This window comes from Rousettus aegyptiacus, unplaced genomic scaffold (assembly GCF_014176215.1).
Source record: "Rousettus aegyptiacus isolate mRouAeg1 unplaced genomic scaffold, mRouAeg1.p scaffold_m13_p_3, whole genome shotgun sequence".
Classification (NCBI taxonomy): Eukaryota; Metazoa; Chordata; class Mammalia; order Chiroptera; family Pteropodidae; genus Rousettus; species Rousettus aegyptiacus.
Genome location: NW_023416306.1, coordinates 47,864,363 through 47,888,574, shown reverse-complemented (window position 1 = coordinate 47,888,574; position 24,212 = coordinate 47,864,363). Strand labels below are relative to the sequence as shown.

Sequence of the window (24,212 nt, the reverse complement as noted above, 5' to 3'; positions counted from 1 at the left end):
TAGAAATCTCAACATATGTTTCTAGATCAGGAAAATAAATTAACAAGAGAAGAAACTCTCCTCTAAGCAAGAAGAATTCTAGGTACAGGGTAACCTAGCTTCTTTTACAAAATAAATATTTGGGGACCAAATATGAAGTGGTACCTTGTCCTTTTAATGCTCGGTTATAAGCCAAATTATAGCCTTAGTTATACAACATCAAGATCCATATTTAGTTAGAACATACTACTTAAGCTGTTTATAGTTTTTCATAGAGGAATAGGCACAAACCATGATTAAGCTGCTTGGTTTAATTTTTAGCACTTGAAAAAAGTACAGTAGTTTGAACACTCAGTCTTTGCAAACCTCCATTGAGGTCAAAGATTTCATTCATACGTACAAAATTAGTTTACAAATTTTTTGGCAATTTCATCTTAGTAACCCGTTTTATCCTATTGCCATTGTCCCAACCATTGAAAAAGTTTACAATAATTTACATAGAAATATTTTCAAAGTGCTTAAGAATAGTGATTGTTCTCTGGGATATTTACAGATGGCCTATACAATGTATATACAGGTGGTATACACTATAGCACAAGTTTAATTGCTGGAATATGGCTTTCTAGGGAAAGTGCATATTTGGCCAGAGGTGGCAATACTGTCTAGAAATTTAAGGGTTACAGATACTTGGTAACCACATCCAAAGCTGAAGTAGAATGTGGACAGGAATATTTATGAAAGTCATATAAAAATGGTCAAGTTTACAAGCTTGATCCACGCAAAGATATCTTGATGTTCTTCCAGGCTGGAGGAAGAGACTTCAGCTCCTGGCTCGGTTACCATTCCAAAAGATATTATTGGTTTAGACTCAAAGGTCGAGATTTGTCTCAGAAGTCAAGCTAGATCATCATCTGTGCTTACCACTGATATCTGTGGAAAAGAAAAAGTATGGAGTGAGCTTGGCGGTTACTCACTGGAGCAACTCAGCTCTAAACTGGACCTTGCTATCAAGTCAGTCATTCAGAGATCAAAGATGCATAGAAGGGGTATAGTCAGTTCCAAAACAGATTCTTCATGAAGTCACATTAGTTGTGTCACTAAGGCATTTTAACTTATATTTGCTTGGAAGGAAGAGGAAACAGTGTGTAGCAATCCTGCCTGTTCTACTTAATGATCTTAACTTCTAGAGAAAAATGTGAAGTCTCATGTGTGTCATAGATGGGCCACCATTCTTTGTTTCGCCAGAGTGCTTGGGAGGGACTGCTCAGCACGTGTTTGGTTCAGACTGTTCCTTAAGTGAAGGCCAAATATTCCAGTTGGGTTTCAACTGAAGAACAAGTGACCAACCTTACTGCTGATAGAAAAAGTGTCTATACTAGGTGGGATAGGACACTTTCAAGCATTTGGTACATTTGGACCAAAGAATCTTGCTCAATACACTGACGTTAAGCCAATTCCCCTATAAAAGATATGCTAATTTACTTTTAAGCATCCAATAGGAAACTGATTTAACAGTTCGAAAAAGAGCTACTTGGTTCATTCAAATATTTACATATAATTTCTGTAACCAAAATTACCTCAAATAGCGATGACCTTAAATTGACTTACTTGTCATTCTTTCTGTACGGGGTGGATGCTTATCACCTGATGACTTGTATTTTAACAGGCTAGACTGTCTAATCTCCAGGTAGCAGACAAAGTATTTGGTGGCTCCATGATCCTAATGGCTCTTCCTAGCTCAAGCAGCCATAGCTTGAATTAGTGGTCTCCTTTTCACACACTCTTACTGCAAGCCATGGTGTATAAAGACACAAATATGACTTACTGCTGGGTATGTGTGTCCAACAGAAGCACTGTGTCTACCAATGTCTATTGACAGGTCCTCTTCGGTGGTCTTCAAGTACACAGGGTTGTCAAAGTTCATGCTTTTCATGTTCTTGTGTTGCCAGTTCCGCCACATCAAGTAGCCACCTACTGTTGCCATTGCTAAGAGCACTGAAAAAAGTTTGAAGGTAACTAAGCAAGGTTTAGTCTCAAAACACAGAAAAGAGATCATATTCATGAGTCCATGATTATTGGCATTCATGTAAGTTTTATGAAGCTGGGATAAGGAGCTGGAAATGAGTTAAGACCAGTGGGGTTAAATGTTATTCTCTAGGCTGGCGCTGAGCCCCACATATCCATCTGGGCAGTGTAGAGTTCTGGCCCCTCCCCAGGTTGACTGAATTAAAACTGCAGAAGCTTCTGGAGAGCTCTTCAGATGGTCCCCCTTGGGTATTTGCTAAGCCTGGAATCCAGTAATTTAGGTTGAGGAGGCCATTATATCATAGTGCCTTAGAATTCACATGCCCAAGAGCAGCTTTAGAGGTTCTCTCCAGGTTTGAAAATTAACTATTTTTAATTTATTCTCTATAAGTCTTATATCTCCTCAGGAAGGCACTTAAGCTTTGTATCTCTCCTCTCTATAAAGCATTATATATATTTCAAAGAGGAATAGAACAGTGCTCTGTACTTAAAGGGACTTATTGTGAAAGAGGATAAGCCACACTAACAGCTCTGAAGCAGAAAGCAACAACCACCTTTCATGTAGTAGTTGAACATTTATCACTGCCAGTCACTGTGTGAAGGATACCACTGAAGAGAAATATATGGACTCTCAGCTCAGTGTCGTGTTGGGGAGGAAGCAAATATAATTCAAGGTCACAAGCACTATGACAGCACAAGGGGCCATGGGAGGGGCATCTCAAGATAAACTGTAACAGCTCATCTGGTATCTAACAAGTTCACTGGAGCTAGATATATAGGAAATCTACTTACAGAGGGGAAGGATGGCCCAGGCAGCAGAAGTCCCTTTTGGAGGAATGCTGACCTCTGATATTGCTGTGGTGACATTGATCCCTACAGGGGAATAAAAGGAATTAGTTTAGAAGGATCTCAATTTTGACTTGGGATTCTGTGTACCCATCTAGTGGAGAGCCTCAAGCCCTTGTATTTACCATTGATGTTCAGGATCTGCTACAGTCATATAGCAGGATGCCTGGTCTACGAGTATTTTAGAGTCACGCTGTAATGGCCATTTCACTACCATTTCTCTAACAGAAACCTCGATAAGTCAGGTCAGGCTAAGGTTTTCAGGTTCTAAGTCGCTGGAGCTGAAATGTAGGTTACCAGTAGGGGCAGAACTAGTAGTTAAAGGGCTGCATTAATTATTTAAGCAATAGATACAAAGAGTGTGGCTGTTAGTTGAGATTAACAGTTTGCAGTACTGAACCCAATACCTCCAGGAACTAGTCCACTAGTTGATGAAATTTCTGTTGTCTTGGTATCTTTTGTCTCCCTGTAAGTCACAGTAGTTGCAGTACCTGAATTATAAAAACCAAGGACCTGGTTAATGCCAAGGTTCCAGAGAAGCTGGCTGTTCAGTCCAGACAAGCCATGCGATAGGTTATTTTAACACCATGGAAAATAGACAAACCACTGCAGAACTAAGCTGCATGGTGAATGTGTCAAGACTGGGAGAAACAGCAGACTTCAGGCAAGACCAGAGATATATGAGACTTTGGGAAGGAGATTCAGCATTTGAAAATTGAGAATCCAAAAAGATGCACAGCCACACTTAATGACCCCCTCTAAGCAATGTCCTAGGCTCCAAAAGTTATAAGAAATACTCTCAAAAACAGATCACCAGGCATACCAATCTTATTGCTAAGTTATCATGCAACCGCTTTCTCAGTAGTTTGAGCTGGTCCCTGCGGGGATTCAGTATTAAGCTAATAAAAACCTCACAATATGAGTTCCTTGCTCACAACATGTGAATTTAACTTGCCACTTAATCAAAAGGTAAGAACAGAAGGCTAAAATGCAAGTTTGATTTAAGCATGAGTTTAAGATAATGTCATCCACTGGGGCCATGAGGTTTCCTGGAACCATGGCCCTTTTAAAGCATAATTACAAGCCTATCTTGTTGGAGGAAAATGCTAAGACTGTTTAATTATCTGCAAGTTGGCTAGCTCAGTGCTGTTATGGGACTAGTTGGTACAAATCAGTATGAGGCACATTGACACTGACTAAAGTGTCATCTGTTAACTCATCTCGTGTTGAAATGAGTTAAAAGTCAATTCTGAAGTAATGACATGAACAACTGACATGCAACCATAGCAGGTATGTTCTCAAATCTCAGAGTTAGTTAAAATTCTAAAATCTAGGCTAATTTTTATAGCTAGTGTCTTATTCTGTTGCCAGTTGTATGTCTTGCTTGAAGATTAAAAATAAAAAGCCTTACTTTGGCACTCACGACCATTTTCCTTTAGATTGTACCCATTGGGACAGGAACAAGTGTATTTTGGAGAGTGATCGTTAATCTGTGGTGCTGGCAGGCACAAGTATTCACATCCTCCATTCTCTATGTCTTCTTCACACCAATTTTTACCTGGTCAGAAACAAAAGTCCTTTAGAATAGATATACCAGTGTCTGCTATATACATAAAATCCTGTTTTAGAACAGGACAAACGGACTCATGGACATTAACAATAGACTAGTGGTTACCAGAGGGTTGGAGGCAGGAAGGAGGTAGATAGGGTAAAGGGGGTCAAATATGTGGTAGCATTAAAGAATTTTAAAAAAATAAAGGTAAGCTAAAAAACAAGCAAACCCTGTTTTAGAGTCTGAAAACATGAGTCTTTGTCCCCAAGGAGCTTAAAATTGTTTATTCTGTCAAACCTTCAAGTTAAACCAATACCAATGAAGAATAAATATAAGGACACAGGTAGCATGCTCTAAGAACACCACAGATCCAAAGAAATTTCTTGGAAGTAGAATAAAAGTTATGCCTTAAACAGATGGGTGGCGAGGGAGCAGGTGGAGAAATGAGGTGAATGACCAGGAGTGGTCGTTATTCATCCAGAGCTTATAATGAAGGCTCAGAGGAAGGAGATAAGCATGGTCTCCTGGTTTTGTCTTGCCTTGTTCCCACAAAGTGGAATGAAACAGCTCTAGGGAAAATTAAAGGTTTTACTTATTTATTTATACACAGATACCATTCCCTCTCTCCAGTTTCCCTTCACCTGTTCAAACTTCCTCTCTCAAACCTTTGTAGCCTCCAATCTATTTCATATCTCTATAGTTTTCTCTTTTCCAGAGTGTCATATAAATGTTGTTACATAGTATGTGGTCTTTTCAAACGGTCTTCTTTCCTTTAGCAATGTGTCTTTAAAATTTATGAAGTGTATCTCATTGTGGCTTAGTCATTGTATTTCCCTAATGACCAAATGTTTTGAGCATGTTTTCATGTACTTATTGGATATGTACAGCTTCCTTGGAGAAATGTTTATTCAACTCATTTAACCATTTTTAATTGGAATATTTGCTTTTTTGTTTTTGAGTAGTTAGAGTCCTTTATATATTCTGGATAATAGACTCATCAGCTTTATGATATGCAAATATTTTCTCCCATTTTGGGGTGTTTTTTTCACTTTTTTGATCATACATTTTGAATCAAAAAAAGTTGTAAAATTCTGGTGAAGTTCAATTTATTTCTTCTGCCACTTGTGCTTTTGGTGTCATATATTAGAAACTATTGTTTAACCCAAAGCCATGAAAATTACTCCTATGTTCTCGTCTTTTTTTTTTTTAATGAATACATTTCAAGGTCCTTCAAGAAACTAAGTGTGAGCATCCTGTCCTATGGATTCTAAAGCTCAGTCTTTTTCAATCTTATGTCTCCAGGGCCTGAAACTATAGTTGTCATGTAATAAACTTAAAAAAAATTATTCTCATCCTCCACCACTCCTTTCTGGCAACCCTCAACTTGTTTTCTACATCTATTGGTCTGTTTCTGTTTTGATTATTCCCTTATTTTGTTTTGGTTTTTTAGATTCCACATATAAGTGAAATCATATGGTATTTGTCTTTCTCTAACTTATTTCACTCATCATAATACCCTCTAGATCCATCCATGTTGTTAAAATGGAAAGATTTCATTCTTTTGTATTGCTGAATAATATTTATATATATATATCATTTATGTATATAATATCTCATTTATATGATATGTACATAATTATATATAATGTCCTATTTATTTATATGTATATATCTTCTTTATCCATTAATCTATTGATGGACATCTAGGTTACTTCCACAGCTTAGCTACTACTAGTAATGCTGCAAAGAACATAGAGTTGCACATATCTGTTTGAATTACTGTCATTTTTTTCCTTTAGATAAATACCTAGAAGTAGAATTTCTATATTGTACAGCAGCTCTACTTTTAAATTTTGAGGACTCTCCATACTGTTTTCTATTAGGCTGCACTAATTTACAATCCCACCAACAGTGCAGAAGGGTTCTCTTTTCTCTATACCCCCACTGATACTTGTTATTTGTTGATTTATTGATGATGGCCATTCTGATAGGTGAGAGGTGATCATTTCACTGTGGTTTTGATTTGCATTTCCCTGATGATTAGTGATGTTGAGCATCTTTTCATGTGTCTGTTGGCTCTCTGTGTATCATCTTGGGAGAAATGTCTATTCAGGTCCACTGCCCATTTTTTAAATGGCATGTTTGTCTTTTTGCTGTTAAGTTGTATGAGTTCTTTATATATTTTGGAGATTCACCCCTTATTGTATGTATCATTTGCAAATTTCTTCTCCCATTCAATAGATTGTCTCTTAGTTTTGTCAATGGTTTCTTTCACTGTGCAAAACCTTTTTAGTTTGATGTTAAGGGTTTCATTTAGATAGAACCAGTATTTTGAGCAGGAGGCAATATGACCAGACGTGTTTGAGGATCCTATATAAGATGTATCATGAGGGGTAGGAGGGTGGAGGAAGGGAAGTTTGTGGCTACTCTAGAGGCTAGTGCAGCAGTTTTGGCAAGGCCAAGGGGATATGGAAAAGACTGAAATAAAAGATCGAACACGAAGTGTTGGGAGAGAAGATGAGAACTGAACTTCTGAAGCTCTTTCACTAGGAAATCATAAATAGAATACACCAAATACCAGGTTTAAAGTGTTTGAGGGAGGGTAAAGGAGGGAAAAGTTCCATTTTAGAGAAAGTTGAGTGGCTAAAGAGCTACTGATACCCAGTAGGTACAGTGTCATCCTGCTGCCCTGAAAGTAGCCATGACGGGCTATGCCTCCCCACGTTACCTGATGGCTGTACAAGCTCATGATAGACAATGATGTCTTGGGCATCATTAAGGTTGTTAACTAGAGTGGCCAGCTCCGACCCAGTGAATTTATTGGCACCATAGACTGCTTCATTTTCTCCATCTATCCAGTAGACACGGTCCTAAAACAGAACCACCAAATTAGCACGTACTCATTCGATTAACACAAGTCACTATCTAAGGTCATTATTATTTATGGGCGATTATAATGGACTAAGTCTACTTAAGGCTATCTGGGACACTGGATGTAAAACTGTAAGACAAGCAAGTTCAGATTTCTTAAAGTGAGGCAAGGAATCAGTATCTAACTTGTCCCAGGTTTTAAGTGAAAGCAGTTTCTCAGGTCATGTTCCTTTGCCCTTCCCCCATACCTGTTCTCTCTCCCCAAGGTGCTACAGTAACTCAAAGATATACACTTAGATGTGAGGCATGCATCTTACCTCAAATATTGTTAGTGCAAGAGGATGAGCTAGGAACTCCAGAGACTTTAGCACTATCCTACGATCTTGGCCATTCAAGTCCACACTGGATAACATGTGCAACTTAGAATCAAGCCAATAGAGACGACTCTTTACAAGGTCTAGGCAGGAAAAGAATTTCATTATATAATAAGTCAGCATTGCTCTGGTTTCTATTTAATATATCTAAGGAATCTGGTATTGTACTTTCATGGTTCCTTTTCCAGCAGGGGTTCTAAATGGGATCCCACAAATGTGAAGCAGCCTGCAGAATCTGCACGCACAATCATTTGGAGGGATTAATAGGGGCATAGGAGATTCTTAATGTAATTGACTGAAGAAACGTCACTCACATGATGAAAGTTTTAAGAGAACCTGCACTTTGTTATTCTCTCCTGATGAGCCAGAAGAAAACTGTTACAAGTCTGCAATTTGGAACATGTTAAGGCACCAATGCCAGGAATATTTATGGTTAGAGTTCCCAAGACCCAAGAATCACTGAGTTTGTGTCACATATTAGGCTGAAATGGACAGTAATTATGGAGTATGTAATTTAAATTCACCATTCCACTTGTATAACTCAGTTATCCACATCCAAAACTCCTGCTGTAGAAGAAACTGTGAAAGTTTTCTGCTATTGTCCAGAATTAACTATGGAGATAAGTTAAAACTATGTGAAGACAATTGAATTTGTGGGCAAAAAAAAGAAAGAACATAAACATACATACCAAGTGTAATTCCGTTAGGCCATTGGATCTCCGTAGTCACCAGTGGCCGTCTATCAAATCCGTTCATTCCCGCTTTTTCTATTTTAGCTGGTTCACCCCAGTCTGACCAGTAAACAAAGCTGGGAAAGAATTAAATCAGAAATAAGCCTCAGCAGTTTAGAATGAATAAAGTTGTGACTTAAGACAAACATTCAAAGTGTGAACAGAAAATTGGGGATTGATGAAGACAAACAGTAACACTTCACAGTCTGAACTATGTGTTGGTTAAACAAAAAATGCTAAGAATCTATAAGCTCATTAATGGTATTAATCCATATAAGTCTAACATTTAAATTTCAGCCCCAAATCACACGTTATATATTTCATTTATAAGAGGTCTATTCTTTTAGAGGAGTGAAGATGAATAACAAGTTTTAGAGCAAGAGTAGCTAGCTGGTCATGTGCTAGTGAGGCTGCATGGGGGTCAATCGTGATTATTGCAGCTTTAGCTTCCTAAGCTGCTTTTTAATGTTATTTAGTGGCAATTTAGGAAACCTCTCAGTGAAATGTTTCTAGAGAGGTCTGTTGATGTCAACCGGACTTTCAAACAACTTGCACTTTAGATGAAAGCCTTGAGGTAATGTGGTTACCAAAGTCCTCACAACTCATGCAAATATTTAGGTTTGATCACCCAGAACTAACATGACAAAGCATTCAGGCAAAAATTAAAAGTCACTTTTGTAGAAGTGCAGGGACCATAAGCGTTCAGTTACACCATTGGCGTATATCAAATCACCGTTGTTTCCTTAATGGTGCCATGATTGAGCAACCGTGGGAGAGCCTGTCATCTAGATGAGGCCCTACCTGGGTTGCTCAATCATGGCACCACTGACATATTGAGCTGGGCAATTCTTTGTTGTGGGCAGCTGATAAGTTTGGTATTTTGGTTCTACTTCAGGCATGAGGAAAGCACCTGGCCTACACAGACAGCGTCTAAAAGGCTAAGTGATGAAAAACACAATACAAACCCAGACAATGGGTCCACTGCTATGGAGGCAGGCTCTCGCAAGTCAGAGTTAAACAGGAACTTCCTCTTGCTTCCGTCTAGGGTAGCTACTGAAATAGTCTTAGAAGCCGCATCAGTCCAGTAGATGGTCTTGTACACCCAATCAACAGCAATGGCTGCAGGATTATAGACATTGTCGATCATTTTAACATGTCTACCAACCTTGTCATCATCAATTGAGGCACTGAAACAGAATAGGTCACAAGAAATTTAAGAGTTTGACACCATCAGAGCCTTTAAAATGGACTTTCTGCTTACAAAATGGTCAACTTTGTTCAGAAAGAACTCTAGTAACACCAGAGCTCTCCACTTAAATTATTTAACTAAATTAACAATACTGGAGATTATCTAGTTGTGGGTATGTATTCTATATAGAAGAACAATGCACTTTTAAGTGAAGCTATTTGTTTCAGTAGCCCTCATCTGAGTTTCTATAGTTCCCATTAAGAAAAAACTTCACTACCATTTCTATTTGTAGCAACTATAAACAGTTCTTAAATAACTCTAGAGAAAGGGGAGAAAATAGGAGAAATTAAGATGTCATCTGTTATAATCTTATGGCTGTAGCCATTTTTTACTTCATAGGCTACTATTAAGTTTCCAATGAGGAACTAATAGTAATTAAAAGTTAAAGAATCATTGTTTAGATCTCCTATTCTCAGCAAACTAGGTGCTAGACTGGAGCTAGAGACAAGAAAAATTCTTCTAAACCTTCCCAAAGGCCAAGTGACAATGGCTTTTAGGCCAAGACACAAAGAGTGGAACTAAAGTTACCTGAAGATGGCCTTTTGGCTTAGATCAGCCCAGAATACTTTCTGAGCAGCAATGTCGGAATCTAGAGCCACAGTGTTTCTTAGCTGTTCAACTAGTTGGATATATTCTTTCCTCTCTAAGCCAATCTTCCTGATGTCTCTTCGATTAGTGAAGATCAGACTTGGCTCTTTGCCTGCAAGACAGAAGTCGAGTTATTTAGTTTTGCTGTAAGAAGGCAAGGTCTTTCTAAGTTGCTTCCTCCCAACAGAGGAGCACTTAAAAAGTGAGGGGACTGCTGAACACCTCAGGATGACTTTTGCCAGAGTCCGTGCCAGTGGGACCTGCAAGTGCTTCCCACAGTTTAAGAAGTTCTGGGATCACGGCATTCAACAATAGGGCAGCTGATGAATAAGTTACTTATATGAATTGTACTCAAGTTTTGGAAGCAGAAAGTAAGCAAACCTGGTAGATATTCATGGTATCATATACAAAAGGAATTAACCAAGGTAGGAATCTGGGGAAATCATCTGCTCCTTAATCTATGACATTGCACTATGAGTTTAATAGCATTACTCTCAAGTACTTTTTTAATTTCATATTTAGTTTGACTATTGTCACTGGCTATACCTTTCATAAACACTTAAAGGTACCAGAGCAACACTAGTACAAGTCCATTTACCTACTGCCTTGCACACGCCAGTAGCAAGATCCATTTGATAGCCACGACTACATTCACACTTGTAACCGCCTTTTAAGTTGATACAAATTTGACTACAGATTCCCGGATTTTGGCATTCATCAATATCTAGGAGGGAAATTACAATTAGTTTTGCTGTTCGTAGACAACCTACAGAGGTGTACCGTCCTTTCCCATCACCCCCAGGACTTAGGTTCTCTTCTTGGACTCACCTCCACAGGTTTTCCTATCTATCAGTTCAAACCCAGCCGCACAGTCACATTCATAGCCTATAACTAGGTCTTTGCAGATATGGGAACATCCACCATTATTAACCAAACATTCATTTACGTCTGAAATAAAAATGAAGTAGAGTTACTTGACAGCTTATTCCAAATTTATATCTGTCCTATTAACATTTAAATTCTAGTCTATCTGCAATAACTTATCTAGTTAGTCTGGCCAAACCTATGATTTTCCAAGAGCTAAAAATAAGTCTTATAGATATGCATCTTAAGAGCATACTGGAAGAAATAATAGACCCAGTCTTCTTAGTCACTTAGTTACCAGTTGGTTAAGCAGTATTTGGTCAAGTTTCTCTATTACTAATCAGTTATCTTTAAGGAAGTAAATTATGATCTAGTTTGTCAATGCTTGGGCTTTTAAGCCATAAAAATTCACTCTTAAGTCCAACAATTGAACTTCGTTCATTAAAAGTAGTTTAACCAGACATTATGCAGGGTCCAGACAGCATAGTTATGCTGGGCCTAATTATCCTTCCTGACTCTTCCTCAAGCAAGCCCTTCACTTACGACATTCTTTCAGGGGTTCATCACTCCAGTCCTTGCAGTCCTGCTCCTGGTTACATACTTTACTGGCATCTATGCATTCTCCACTTCTGCATAGAAATTTTCCAGGGCCCAAGCACTGATTGACTACAAAGAGAAACACAGACGAGAGATTCCATTAGTAGGTATGATCAGAGGAGCCCCTTGACTAAACCACAAGGAGAGACCCATACCATTTTTGCAGTTGACTTCGTCAGAACCATCGACACAGTCTCGGATTCCATTACACTGCCTGCTGCCATGGATACAGCTACCATCCTCGCACTCAAATTGGTCAGGTTGGCAAGTTCGAGAAGCTACAGAGGGAGGGAACACCGGGAAATGAAGCCAGCCAAATTGTCTACAGTTAATACATGGATAACCGAATATGCCTTACTAATAAGAAAGTTACTTACGACAGTTGATCTCATCGCTGCCATCCTTGCAGTCAGGATCCCCATCACATCGCCATTTCCTGTGGATGCACTCGCCGGAGCCACACTGGATCTCACTGGCTGGGCACTTGAAGTGCATCACTGGCTGGCGGCCACACTGTTCTAGAGACTCATCGGACTGGTCTGAGCAGTCTGCATCATCGTCGCACTTCCAGCTGATGGGGATGCAGGAGGAGGAGCTGCACTGGAACTCATGGGCGCCACAAGATGGCGGGGCACAGTCGAGCTCATCACTGCCATCATTACAGTCATCCTGGCCATTGCATACAAAATTCCTGGAGATACAGCGGCCACTGGAGCAAGTGAACTCGTCAGAGCTACACGTTATGTTGCCTATTGAGAGAGAGGATGCCCCACTGAAAGGGTATCAGGACTGGTCCTTTCATGACTCTTGTTCCAAAATTTAACCTGCAGATCTTTGATCCTGAATCCTAGCTTTCTAGCTTAACTTAAAAGCTAAAGTAGAATTATATCCAAGTTCCTAGAATACTAAGAAATAGTCTCACTACGTAAAAGATGGAATAAGAACATAAAGGACTAAGAAGGGAGTGGAAGACTAGGAATTAATTCGAGATGAGAACCACAACTGACTCTTATAGGGATAGTGATCAGTAACTTACACTATAACAAGGAGTTTCATTCTGGAAGGCAGAAACGGAGTTATCTTTAAATGGATACGCTGCCTATCAGGCCAGACCACATCATTAACTGAGACTATCATGCATCAGGTATTCAGGCAAACATATAATAAGCATTATGACACTTTTACCAAAAAGAAGCCATTATATTACACCACCATACACAGTTCCATCTCTGTTGATCCTTCAAATAAGGATCAGGAATAATAGGTCTTAAAAATGTAAATGTTTTAGAAAATCACTTCCAGGGCTACAATCACAATTTAGCAGCCAGGTATGCTAATGATTATAAGCTAGTCAGAGTAGGCAGTTTGTACTTTGACTCAAATTCTGGCCAAATGCATTTTTTCAAGAAATGGAACAAAAAAATCATCAGATTTATATGGAAGCACAAAAGATCCTGAATTGCCAAAGCCATCCTGAGAAAAAAAGAATGAGGCCAGAGGCATCACTCTGTCCAACTTCAAATTATACTACAAAGCTACAGTAATCAAAACAGCATGGTATTGGCAGCAAAACAGACACACAGACCAGTGGAACAGAACTGAGGGTCCAGAAGTAAACCTATACTTATACGGGCAATAATTTTTGACAAAAAAAGCCAAAAACATACAGTGGAGAAAGGAAAGCCTTCTTCAATAAAAGGTGATGGGAAAACTGGAAAGCCACCTGCAAAAGAATGAAACTAGACTATCTTCCATCACCACACACCAAAATTAACTCAAAATGGATTAAGGACCTGACTATAAGAACTGAAACAATAAAATGCACAGAAGAAAACATAGAAACTAAACTTAAGGACCTTGGACTTAAAGAGGATTTTATGAATTTGACCTAAAGGCAAGGGAAGTAAAAGCAAAAGTAAATGAATGGGACTACATCAAACTGAAAAGCATCTGCTCAGCAAAAGAAACTGTCAACAAAATAAAGAGACAGCCATTTGAATGGGAAAATATATTTGCAAGCAAAACCTCTGATAAGGGCTTAATATCCAAAATATACAAAGAACTCATAAAACTCAGTAACTAAAAAAAAAAAAAGAAAAAAAGAAAAAAAGAGATCCAGTCAAAAAATGGACAGAGGACCTGAACAGACACTTCTCCCTAGAGGACATAGGAATGGCCAACAAATATATGAAAAGATCCTCAACATCGCTAGCTATTAGGGAAATGCAAATCAAAACCATAATGAGCTACCATCTCTCACACCTGTTAGAATAGCTATAAATCAACAGGACAAGTAATAACAAATGTTGGAGAGGATGCAGAGAAAACGGAACCCTCATACACTGCTGGTGGGACTGCAAATTGGTACAGCCACTATGGAAAACAGTAGGGAGTTTCCTCAAAAAACTAAAAATTGGTCTACCATATGATCCAGCAATCCCTCTACTGGGTATTTACCCCAAAGACTTGAAAACTCATATCCGAAAAGATATTTGCACACCGATGTTCATAGAAGCACTATTCACAATGGCCAGGACATGGAAGCAACCAAAGTGTCCTATGATAAATGATTGGCTAAAGAAGCTATGGTACATAGATATGATGGAATATTACTCAGCCATAAGAAGAGATGAAATACTGCCATATGCAACAATATGGATGGACCTTGAGATATGCTAATCAAAATAAGCCAGACAGAAAAAGTTGAAAATCACATGATATCACTTATATGTGGGATATAAACCTAAAAACAACAAATGAGCAGGACAAACAGAGACTCATGGACATGGACTATAGACTAGTGGTTACCAGAGGGTAGGGAGGTAGGGGGAGGTATATGGAGAAAAAAAAAATGATCATTTCTTCAATTAAACAAATTGATTAACTTAAAAAAATTCTGGCCAAATGAATTAAGGTCACAATTAGGTGGTAATTAGGGTAGAGACCATTGACTCTCTTGGGAAGCAAAGTCTAGATTTAAGAAGGAAACACTTGGCAGCTCTAGGGCTTACTAATATATAAAGCTCAATTCTAGAATTAAACACCAAAACTCATTGGACTAGGTGCAGTAGTATTGCCCTCAGAAGGTGACTTCTACACACAAGACTGTTGTTTCAACTGCAAGTGCCCTCAGCCCACTTGTACATGACTGCATCAGGTGGCCCACACTTGTCAGACTTGGAAGCTATATTTTTAGAGTCCCTATAAAAAAACATGATAGCAATGAAAGAGCAAAGCAATGTTTGTTCAACATTTCCCAGGGCCTCAATTTTAACGTAGCATTTATTACACATTTTCCAGGAACCGAAGCATGATAGGAAGCAGTTGGCTTTTACAAGTAGAACCTGTGACAGGAGACAAAGGTACCAAGAATTGGGTAGGGTTGTCTTAAGTATCTGCTAGCAAGTTGTTAATTAACACTGCTGTGCCAGTTTAACTTTTACAAGGGTTAAAACAATCTAGTTTGGGGGCTAAGAAATGCTTATATGATACTCAATTAATTTATTACAATAAACAGATCCAGTTTAGACCTAGGAATGTGTTTGCTGGCCCTGGTGCCCTTCTAGTTTTATTAAGCCGAAGTAAGGAAGGCCCATTAGTTATTGTCCTAACAGAAGTAAAAGCCCATGTGATTGGTGCTTCACTGAACTATTTCTAAATTTAAGTGCCTTGAATGACTTACCTTCTTATCTTTATTTGTCTACAAGAAACACCAAAGCTAGTAGTGGTCAATTACCATGAACTTCTTTCAGAATTTTAGGGCAATTATGAAGGACAAGTAGTTGAGCAGATAGTAAAGTCACTGAAAAGCGAGTCAACGTAACTGCATCTTCATGCTTAAGTTAGCTTCCCCTGCCCACCCTTCTTTGAGCAAAAGGGCCTTTGGGATAAGCCACTCAACACTGATCTTCTTACCACAGTTTTCTTCATCTTCTCCACTGTCACAATCATTTTCACCATCACATCTCCAGGACACTGGGATACACTGAGTAGAATGGGCGCCACAGCTGATTGAATTTATGCGGCATGTTCTCATATCTGTTGATGATATACAGTCTCAAAAGAGCCTCCAAACTCATCAGTGCAAAGTTGCTCTTGTGCTTCTTGGTGGTGGTAAAACCTATAACTCAGTGGCCTGGCATACTGGTGAGATTCGACTTACTAGTTAAAGCTTGGGTACATCCTGCGCCAGCTCCATTGCTTAGAAGTCATACCAACCTATGCCACCTGGCAGTACCTGAGAGCCCTGACTGTGTTATTTCTTCAAGGTTCCGTGGCATGCCCAGTCCTGGCTTTTGTTTCACTTGGCATAGTTAGGTTTATTGGCTGGCCTGCTCCTTGACCATTATTTATCTGTTGGATGTCAAGTAGCACACCCAGATATCTAATCCTGACTTCATTAAAGGCCAGGTAACCTTCACCAACTCCCTTAGATTTACATCTTGCAAAGTAGGGACATCCCGACTTCTTGACTTTTCTGGGTCATCCTCCACTAAAACTTGGGGTGCGATCTTTATGGAACCTGACTTGACCTGTGGTAGCTCACCTGCCTGGACCAATATTCTTAGCAATCCCCTCATTTCTTGCCTAGAAATTTGATATCACACAGTTATTTTCCTTCGTGCCTGACTTTTTTTTTTGGTAACCATTTTCCAGACCAAAACTTTGTTCCTGTTAGTCCTCCACCTTTAGTGCTTCAACAGGTCTTTACTGCCTCAAAATGAACTCTGAGATTTTCTTTACCCTGACATTCACATAATCCCAAATCATCCTCCTCTGTGATGTTGTAGACCTTTTTCCTGAACATACCGTAAAGACACGGATATGTATTTACATAGCTATGAAGTTTCTTTTATTTAAGAACAAGCTATAAGCTCCTTGTTTTAACAACTTTAGGTTACATGTTTGTTCAAAATCACTACATCACCCAACTTCTAGCCATTTTACCTCTTCAGTAATAGATTTTTTTTTCATAACATGAGAAGCTGTGCATTTAAAAGCTTATACTTGGCCCATGGGGGACCCTAATGTCTTGACTTAGCTTCCAGGACTAGAGTACCATCTGCTCAGAGTCATCATTATCAAACATTTGAAATCTGTGCACCTAGCCAAGGAGTTCTTAATGAAACCTGCTGGCTTCAGTCTTAAATATTCAATAGTGAAGCTACCCAAGAGAACGTCAGTCTTGTTAGACTAGAGAGAATATTATTTAAAGGACATCAATCAACTGCTAATGACCTGACTGACTTTGGAGTCAATTGACCTACACTGTAAGAGAGTCAAAGCAAAGCTAACATCAAGTATTGAATTAAACAATACTCAGAGCTATGAGACACAGAACAGCTTGGAAAAGTTCAAGTCCAAAGCAAGTCACACTCACAGCACTGTTCTGGGCTTTCATCAGAACCATCTTCACAGTCAGGATCCCCATCACACTGCCATCGGCTGGGAACACACTGGCCATTGTTGCACACAAAGTCAGACGCAGCACACGTCTTCTTCACTACAAAAGTTTATTTGCAGGGTTAAAGTTGAAGTTGCTTACCCAAGAATCCTATATTCCCACTGAGGGAAAAACTGTGTTTCGATATGTTTTACTCCCAAAGCGCCAACTGCCAATATCCAGGAGAACCTTAGAAAAATCTTCGCCGATCCCAGAGGAGAAAGGTGCTCATTTGAGAGAATTGAAGGATACTGAAGACAAAGACGTTCCATTACCTTACAACTCGAGGCTACCTTACAACCCTTTTTGCAATGCTGAGATTCAGTAATAGTTTTATTTTCTTCATGCTTTTCTTCCAATACCTTCAAGTCCTTCATGAGTTTAATAGCCAAACATGCCATCCTATGATTTGGATCATACTATAATTGTTCTAGGGGCATGTCTTAACAACACATGGGTTTAGTGTAGGGCTAGAAGAAGGCCAAACCCCATTTTTGAATAGTCACCCCTACAGGTCTATTGGGGCAAAGGAACCCACTCACTAAGAAATAGAGAAAGCTAAAGTCCAAGTGTAAGACAGGTCAAGTTTAGAATCCAGAATAGACTAACATCAACCAGCTCAAAGTCACCGAAGTTGCTAAGGAAGCTACCAGAACCCATACTGACTGGAATTAAAACAGTCTATAAAAAGGTATCAGTTCTGCTACTAACTCTTACTAGGGCAAGCCTTTTCTCCTACAATTAGGGTGTACATGCAATTGGTTGTCCAAATTGGGGTAATCTCAGTAGAAAGGAGAGATGGTTAATTATACCAGGAGGATAAGCATAAGCATAAACCAGGACTTTCCTAAGCAAACCAGGAAGCTTGGTCACTCTCTCATGAGGAAGTCAGAAAGTAAAAAGAGTCTTGAAAAGTAACCACATAGGATGTTCTAGGCTCATTTTTCTCAGACTACACTCTTCCTTGCCCATGTGTCTATACTTTCTGTCTGAATTTATGGTTTAATACATTTTTCTCTAACATATTCTGTAATGGTAAATCAGTTAAAAGCTGGAAATTTGCTGATAATTTGAAAGAGATTGCTTCGAGTCAGGGGTTTAAGCTAGGTACAACTCTCAGAGTTTAGAGAGTCTCTTACTCGTGGGCCACTCTGGTTTAGCCTCTGGTCTTATAAAGCAGGAGATAGTGATTATAGTCAATTTCTAGAACGCAAGATGAGGAATTATGATGATCTGATAAGGATAATCTTGAATTAGGTAGCCAAAGAAACAATAAAGGTCACATTAGCTCTTACAGTCACACCTGTTCCTAAAATCACTCAAACCCCAGTGTGAACGTTTAAGTGATATTGAAGGCCCCTGTTCTCCTGAGCATGTAGGAAGATGACAGAGGATCTGTAGAGCCAGTTGCTGTAATTCTACCTGTGATACTCAGAATTTGCAAAAGAGAGGGTAGATAATGGTTGTGAAGAGACTACATGATTTTAAGAAGTATAAACTATTACAGGGCTAGAAAGGATTGGCTTTTACTACAAAGTGAGCAAAAGATAAATAGGGAGAGAAAAATTGCTAGAGTTCTCTCCATTCTGAGCATAGACTGGAAGGGTAACGAAAAGCTATATGAACTGGGCCTTGAGAGATGGATAGAAATTTAGATGTACCACAGGGGAAGAGAACTACCCGTTATAGATTTAGAGTATCAGATACTGATTAATCAGCTCAGCCTAACACAGAATACGCTACTGAAACCAACAGAAACACGTGGCTTGTGGGATCCAAGCTGAAGCTGACAAAATATGCAAGTTAACATGCTTGAAAGAGCCCTGCTGAAAGTGTAACCAAGTTCAATATCAAGAGGTTAGACAGAAAAAGTAGAAAGTAGCTTTATAAGTTTTAAGTTATTGTGTAGCTTTTCTCTTCCATGGAATAACATCTCAAAATAAGCATTCAGTGCCCCCCTGAGTAATGCTCCCACTTTCCTTCTCTACATTTATAGGTGGGGGGCAGAGACAAATTCTGGCCAAGAATATATTTAACTTTTCCCACCTTCTGTGATCTTGATTGTATACACATCTCCCTCTTTACCTCTTCCAACCCTTCTGCCATGTGGCTAGAAGTTATTCATGCAGACACTATTTTAGGAAAAGCCAGTGGTGACCCCTAAGATGGCCCAGGTTAGCTTTCACTTAATCAGTCAGATGGTAAAAGAAGACATCGCAAATATGAAGAGAATAATTACTTTCTAAGAAAAAGCAATGGGTTTTGCCAAATGTATAAGTTTAGAATTTCTACTTACACCAAGAGAACAGTTGACAAGAGCGAGGTCCTACTAGTGGGATCTTTAGTGAGGAAATTATATTACCTAGGTAACCCAGAAATAGCATGGAACTCAATGTCTTGTAGAGTAGATAAAAATGTTAGTGTTAGAATGCAAATGATGGGAAAGCGTTGCATAGGAGAACTATGCTTGGTCCTGAGACTGGAGAGAAGTTTCTTCCCTGAGTCTATAGAGTAGACTTCTTGTGCTTCCAAATGAGCTATTAATCCACATATTGGCATGAAAACATCCACAGTATTCTGAGAGCTCAAGCACAGGACAGTCTGCCACAATGTTTACACTATAATGTTTCAGTAAGGGTGCATGAAGGAGTAGGTAATGGCACAGAGATGAGCAGTTGATGAAATCTACAGTAAGCTTCTGTTTTCCTTCTCTGTTTCTTGTTTGTCCAGTGAACATCTTTAGATAACATCTTTTAAAAGGCAAATGACAATATTATCACCAACATTCACACGCAACATTGTTTCAGGATTTTTACAACAGAATAAAAGGACCATAAAGCAAACTTCAGCATGTAGTCAAAGTAACTAAATGTCATCTTGACATGTAGTTCTCAGCTGTTCTGGTGTGACACAAGGTTACACAGATTGCATACACAGGCATTTCTCACAATGACCTTTGGATAAACATCGATCAACGGGTACGATGGTATGTCCCCATTCTCTTGCAAGAGATGTCTTCTACCCTGCCTAATGCCTTAGAATTAGTATCTATTGTAGGCAAATAATTGAAAAAGAATTCATATTTGATCTTTGATCTGTGCTGGCAGGAGTTAAGTTAACCCCCTGAAATATTAGGGGATTTCATATTGTCCATAGCTTTCTTGCTTTCTTTTTGGGGATCAGAGCCATTTGAGAATTTAAAAAAGAAAGTCTTTTCAAAGCAATCTTCTGTCTCCACTTCTGGTCCTCCTCTCCCTTCTCCTAGCTTCCTATACCAAATGTTTGCCTGATCTAAGGTAAACCAGGTCCTGTCATTTGAAAGAAACTCCACTTTATCCTCGACGTTCTGTACTCATGTTGATAGCCCCATGTCAAACATTCCATTATATTTCTCTGGACCAGGAAGTACAGAATCTTTAGACTCTGGTTCAAAACAAATCTTAGAAATGGATCTTGTTTTCAGAATCTTGATACATTTGTAGAAACTAAGATAATATTACTTTTCAATAACATACATTGACAAGTAAAATCATCAAACTCTTTACTCACCACAGTTGTTTTCATCACTGCCATCAGCACAGTCTTCATCCCCATCACATTTCCACAACATCGGGATGCAGTGGCCATTCGTACACTGGAATTGGGAAGATTCACACTGGGCATTTCTTCCTAAAATCAGGAGAGGACACTTAGCTAAGCCTGGGATACCTGGGTAGTAAGTTAGAGATGTTAGTTACCCAAAGCCCATGTCCTCTGAAGATGGCTGCAGACTCAGCAGGCTACAACATTCTAGAGGGCAGAGCTGGATGGGTCTTGACACAGTGACTGACACTGAGTTCTTAACTGGGCACACACCATATAGATAAGACGAGATTTCTCAGCCTCTCTCGCAGTGAGGCAGAGCCATAAGACCAAGTTCTGGCTAATGGAATGTAAGCAGGAATGGTATATATAATTTCTAGAAAATATCCTCAAAGAGCCAGGGGATCCATTTTCCTTTCCTTTATTCCTTTCTGGTTTCTGAAGATGGGGCACGGTGGCTGGAATAGTGATCTTGGGCCAATGTAACCAGACCAAGATAGAAAGAACCTATATTGCCCAGAGACCATGGGGGCATTTTCATCTGCCTCTAGACTCATTTCTCTTATTTAAATCATGTGTGTGGCTACAAACACACAGCCAAATCTTAATTCATTAATGGCATTTCTAGTTCACATTCCATACTGTTACTCATGAATGACGCTCCTATTACAAGCCAGGTAAAGGAGATTTAGAAGGGGTGGCAAGGAAAGGGGAGATGCAAGGGTTTAACACACGGTTCCCCATCTTAGAACTTGAGGTCTGATTGGGAAAAGGCATATTTGCAAAATGGCTCCAATATAAGATTAAAAGTATCAAGAAGGTACAGTTAAGGCAACAGTCCCCAAGCTTTTTGGCACCAAGGACTGGTGCTCCTAGGAGAATCGAATGCCTAATGATCAGAGGTGGAGCTGAGGCAGTGATGTTAGCGCTGGGGAGCGGCTGCAAATACAGATGAAGCTTCGCTTGCTCACCTGCCACTCATCTCCTGGGTGGCCCCGGTTCCTAAGGCCATGGACCAGAACCAGTCACAGCCGAAGAGTTGGGGACCCTGAGTTAAGGGGCAAATGTAGATCATTTTTAATTTAGTGATGGGAGAAAAGCAAAGTAAGGTAGAGCCACAGACTTGGATTCTGAATCTCAGTTTTCCTATGCTCAATGTATAGATATTTAATTCACATAATGATATAAACTAATTCTTGTAACTAGCACACTTACTTACTTACTTATTTGCCTGACACAGGCCAGCTAACATTCAGGTGTTTCCTATCATGAGCAGATCTGTTCTGGAGGATGTGATTTCTTTGAGTTAAAAGGCAAAGATTTGGTTACTCAGTGCAAATATACTGCAAACATTTGAGCAACCCAGTGGGGCCATATAGTTCATGCAGATTACTTAGGGCAGCCTTCCAAGCACAGAGCCTTCTGATTTCCTGCCACCTTTCAGCATCTGCAGCTGTGACATGCTGGCATAAGAACAGATGCTACAGTGGCAAGCACAGACTGGAACTTTTGTTGTTATGTACACAATACTCTTGTTGGCCTTCCTACTACCAGCTACTCTCTACTGCCTGGGAGCATTCTATGCTTTATGGCTAATTCCCAGGCATATTAAAATTTGGTCTAAGCCAAGTTTACCATTACTGGTGTGGTTACCTTCTTAGGTATTAAATGAATGCATTCATTTAAAACCTGTATGTATCACTCTGCTCCCAAGAGTTTAGTTAAGCTAGGACACAGACACAAAGCAGTATGATTCGATGGCATTTCCTACCCACATTTCATACTGTTAATTCATTCCACAAATATTTTATTGGGTATAAGATACTAGAGATTTAGAAGACAAAACAAAGAGAAGGTGGAGGTTATTGTCAGGGAGTGCCATCTGCTAGTTTTTATACTGCTAGACCAAATATGAAATGCCTTGCTCCCTTTTGCCTTCTCCCCATCATCACTGTAATCTCAATAAAGTCTCACTGTACTCAGTGCTGGGGTCCCTGTTCAGGGGCCATTGGTTGTAGTTCTATATCCCCACTACCTTTGAGGGCTATGGGAGTGATAAGAATCTACTTTATTTGAGAAGTAGGAAAAGAACAATTTGTAGTCAGAGTACAGATATAAATATACTTGGAAAGAATAGTCAGGATACTGTACAGACTGAAAAGCTCTGAATTTTTTTAAAGGTTTTTCAGTCAAAATGAGACAAAAACATTGATGTTGATATCTACACTGTCCTTTGTAACCACATAATCAAACTTGGACAGGGACGTAAAAGTGTCTAATGATGGTTTTCCACTTCAGGGTTAGGAACCTAGAAGAGCTCCTTAAAATATGAATTTTGAAGCTACAGATTTTATAGATACTCAAGCTGGCCTGGAATAAAATATGAGCACAAAATATCCTAAGGCTGATGATTAGTCGGTCCAGTATTGCCTTAAAGATGGTCTCTGAATGTAGTTGTAACATGCAAGCTATCAACAACAAGTGATATTAAAATCCAAGCAATGATGCTTCTAGAGTCAATATTGAGCAGGCTCAAGACAGACAGAAGTATGTTCTTTGTGTTTATTCCAATAACCTAAGACAAAAAAAGGAGTTTAGTTTCTACACTCATCTCAGATATTTCCACTTCACCCAAGCTTCTGCCTCTCCATGACACACACACGACCCTCCATTAGGAAGGGGGAACAGTTGAGGTTAAGAGTACTGTATGCTCCTAAATGTCCCTGCTGGTTTTAAAAAAGGAGTGAGATGGGGGCGGGGTCATTATAAAGAACGCTTTAGAATGAGGTGGATGAAGACCTTACACTTAATGGCCAGGTCTCTTCGTTTCCTCAGCACTTTCCTGCAGATTATTACTGGGCAGAAAGTGCTTTCTAGTTCTGTTAAATCCCTGTAGCATGCAGAGTTGTGAGACCTCAGCCGTCTGACTACAACATTGTGGGGTTTCTGACCAAGTTTCAGAAAGATTCTACGTCTACACCTTTGACGTCCGACTGGGAAGGCTGCCGTATAGACAGAGCTCGAGAGACTCTAAAGCACCACACGAGTTAAGAAGCTTTTGGTTTCCAAAGCTCTGGGGATTACAGGATTGTGGACCTGTACTCTATTTCCAGCCATGACAGTTAAGTCTCAAGTTTAGTATTATACTTTAATAAAGGGAACAGGTTGAGCTGGAAACCATCTACATCCAAGGTTCTTTTTATTCGTAGGCTTGGCCAAAGCCAATGATGTCTCAAAAAATAACCTTAGAAGTAGAGGCACTCTATATTCCAGAGTCCGTCTGCTCAGAAAGGTGAAAAGTTGGAGTAAATGTGATTTTTAGTGGGTTCCATAGGGTTCACAAGGATACCTTAGGGACAAAGGGATAGGTGAAATGGGGGGAAATGCCATGACAGTGGGAACCTGGGTGTTCCACCTATTTGGAGCTGGGAGGTTTCCTTTTGACTATAAAAGTTTGTGTAAGAATTTGAAAAGGGTTCTATTGCTTTAAGAAATTAAACTGTTGGACTAG

General features: G+C 39.4%; 1 protein-coding gene across 4 annotated transcripts in view; it reads right to left on the bottom strand.

Moving 5' to 3' along the window:
* Window positions 1-270: 270 nt before the first annotated feature.
* The window catches only part of VLDLR (very low density lipoprotein receptor), a 32,607-nt gene continuing 8,665 nt past the window's right edge, over window positions 271-24,212 (bottom strand). Inside the window, exons 3-20 of one of the 4 annotated variants that reach the window (XM_036238208.1) lie at window positions 20,669-20,788; window positions 17,057-17,179; window positions 15,592-15,714; window positions 12,054-12,425; window positions 11,832-11,954; window positions 11,623-11,745; window positions 11,044-11,163; window positions 10,814-10,939; window positions 10,156-10,327; window positions 9,344-9,565; window positions 8,337-8,455; window positions 7,591-7,730; window positions 7,131-7,272; window positions 4,262-4,408; window positions 3,258-3,341; window positions 2,797-2,877; window positions 1,805-1,974; window positions 271-909 (exon numbers count right to left, since the gene is read on the bottom strand). In XM_036238208.1, coding sequence (XP_036094101.1) covers window positions 874-909; window positions 1,805-1,974; window positions 2,797-2,877; window positions 3,258-3,341; window positions 4,262-4,408; window positions 7,131-7,272; window positions 7,591-7,730; window positions 8,337-8,455; window positions 9,344-9,565; window positions 10,156-10,327; window positions 10,814-10,939; window positions 11,044-11,163; window positions 11,623-11,745; window positions 11,832-11,954; window positions 12,054-12,425; window positions 15,592-15,714; window positions 17,057-17,179; window positions 20,669-20,788 — 2,543 coding nt within the window. In that variant the 3' untranslated portion in view covers window positions 271-873. The remainder of the gene's footprint in view (window positions 910-1,804; window positions 1,975-2,796; window positions 2,878-3,257; window positions 3,342-4,261; window positions 4,409-7,130; window positions 7,273-7,590; window positions 7,731-8,336; window positions 8,456-9,343; window positions 9,566-10,155; window positions 10,328-10,813; window positions 10,940-11,043; window positions 11,164-11,622; window positions 11,746-11,831; window positions 11,955-12,053; window positions 12,426-15,591; window positions 15,715-17,056; window positions 17,180-20,668; window positions 20,789-24,212) is intronic. The other 3 variants (XM_036238209.1, XM_036238210.1, XM_036238211.1) reach the window with 3 other exon arrangements.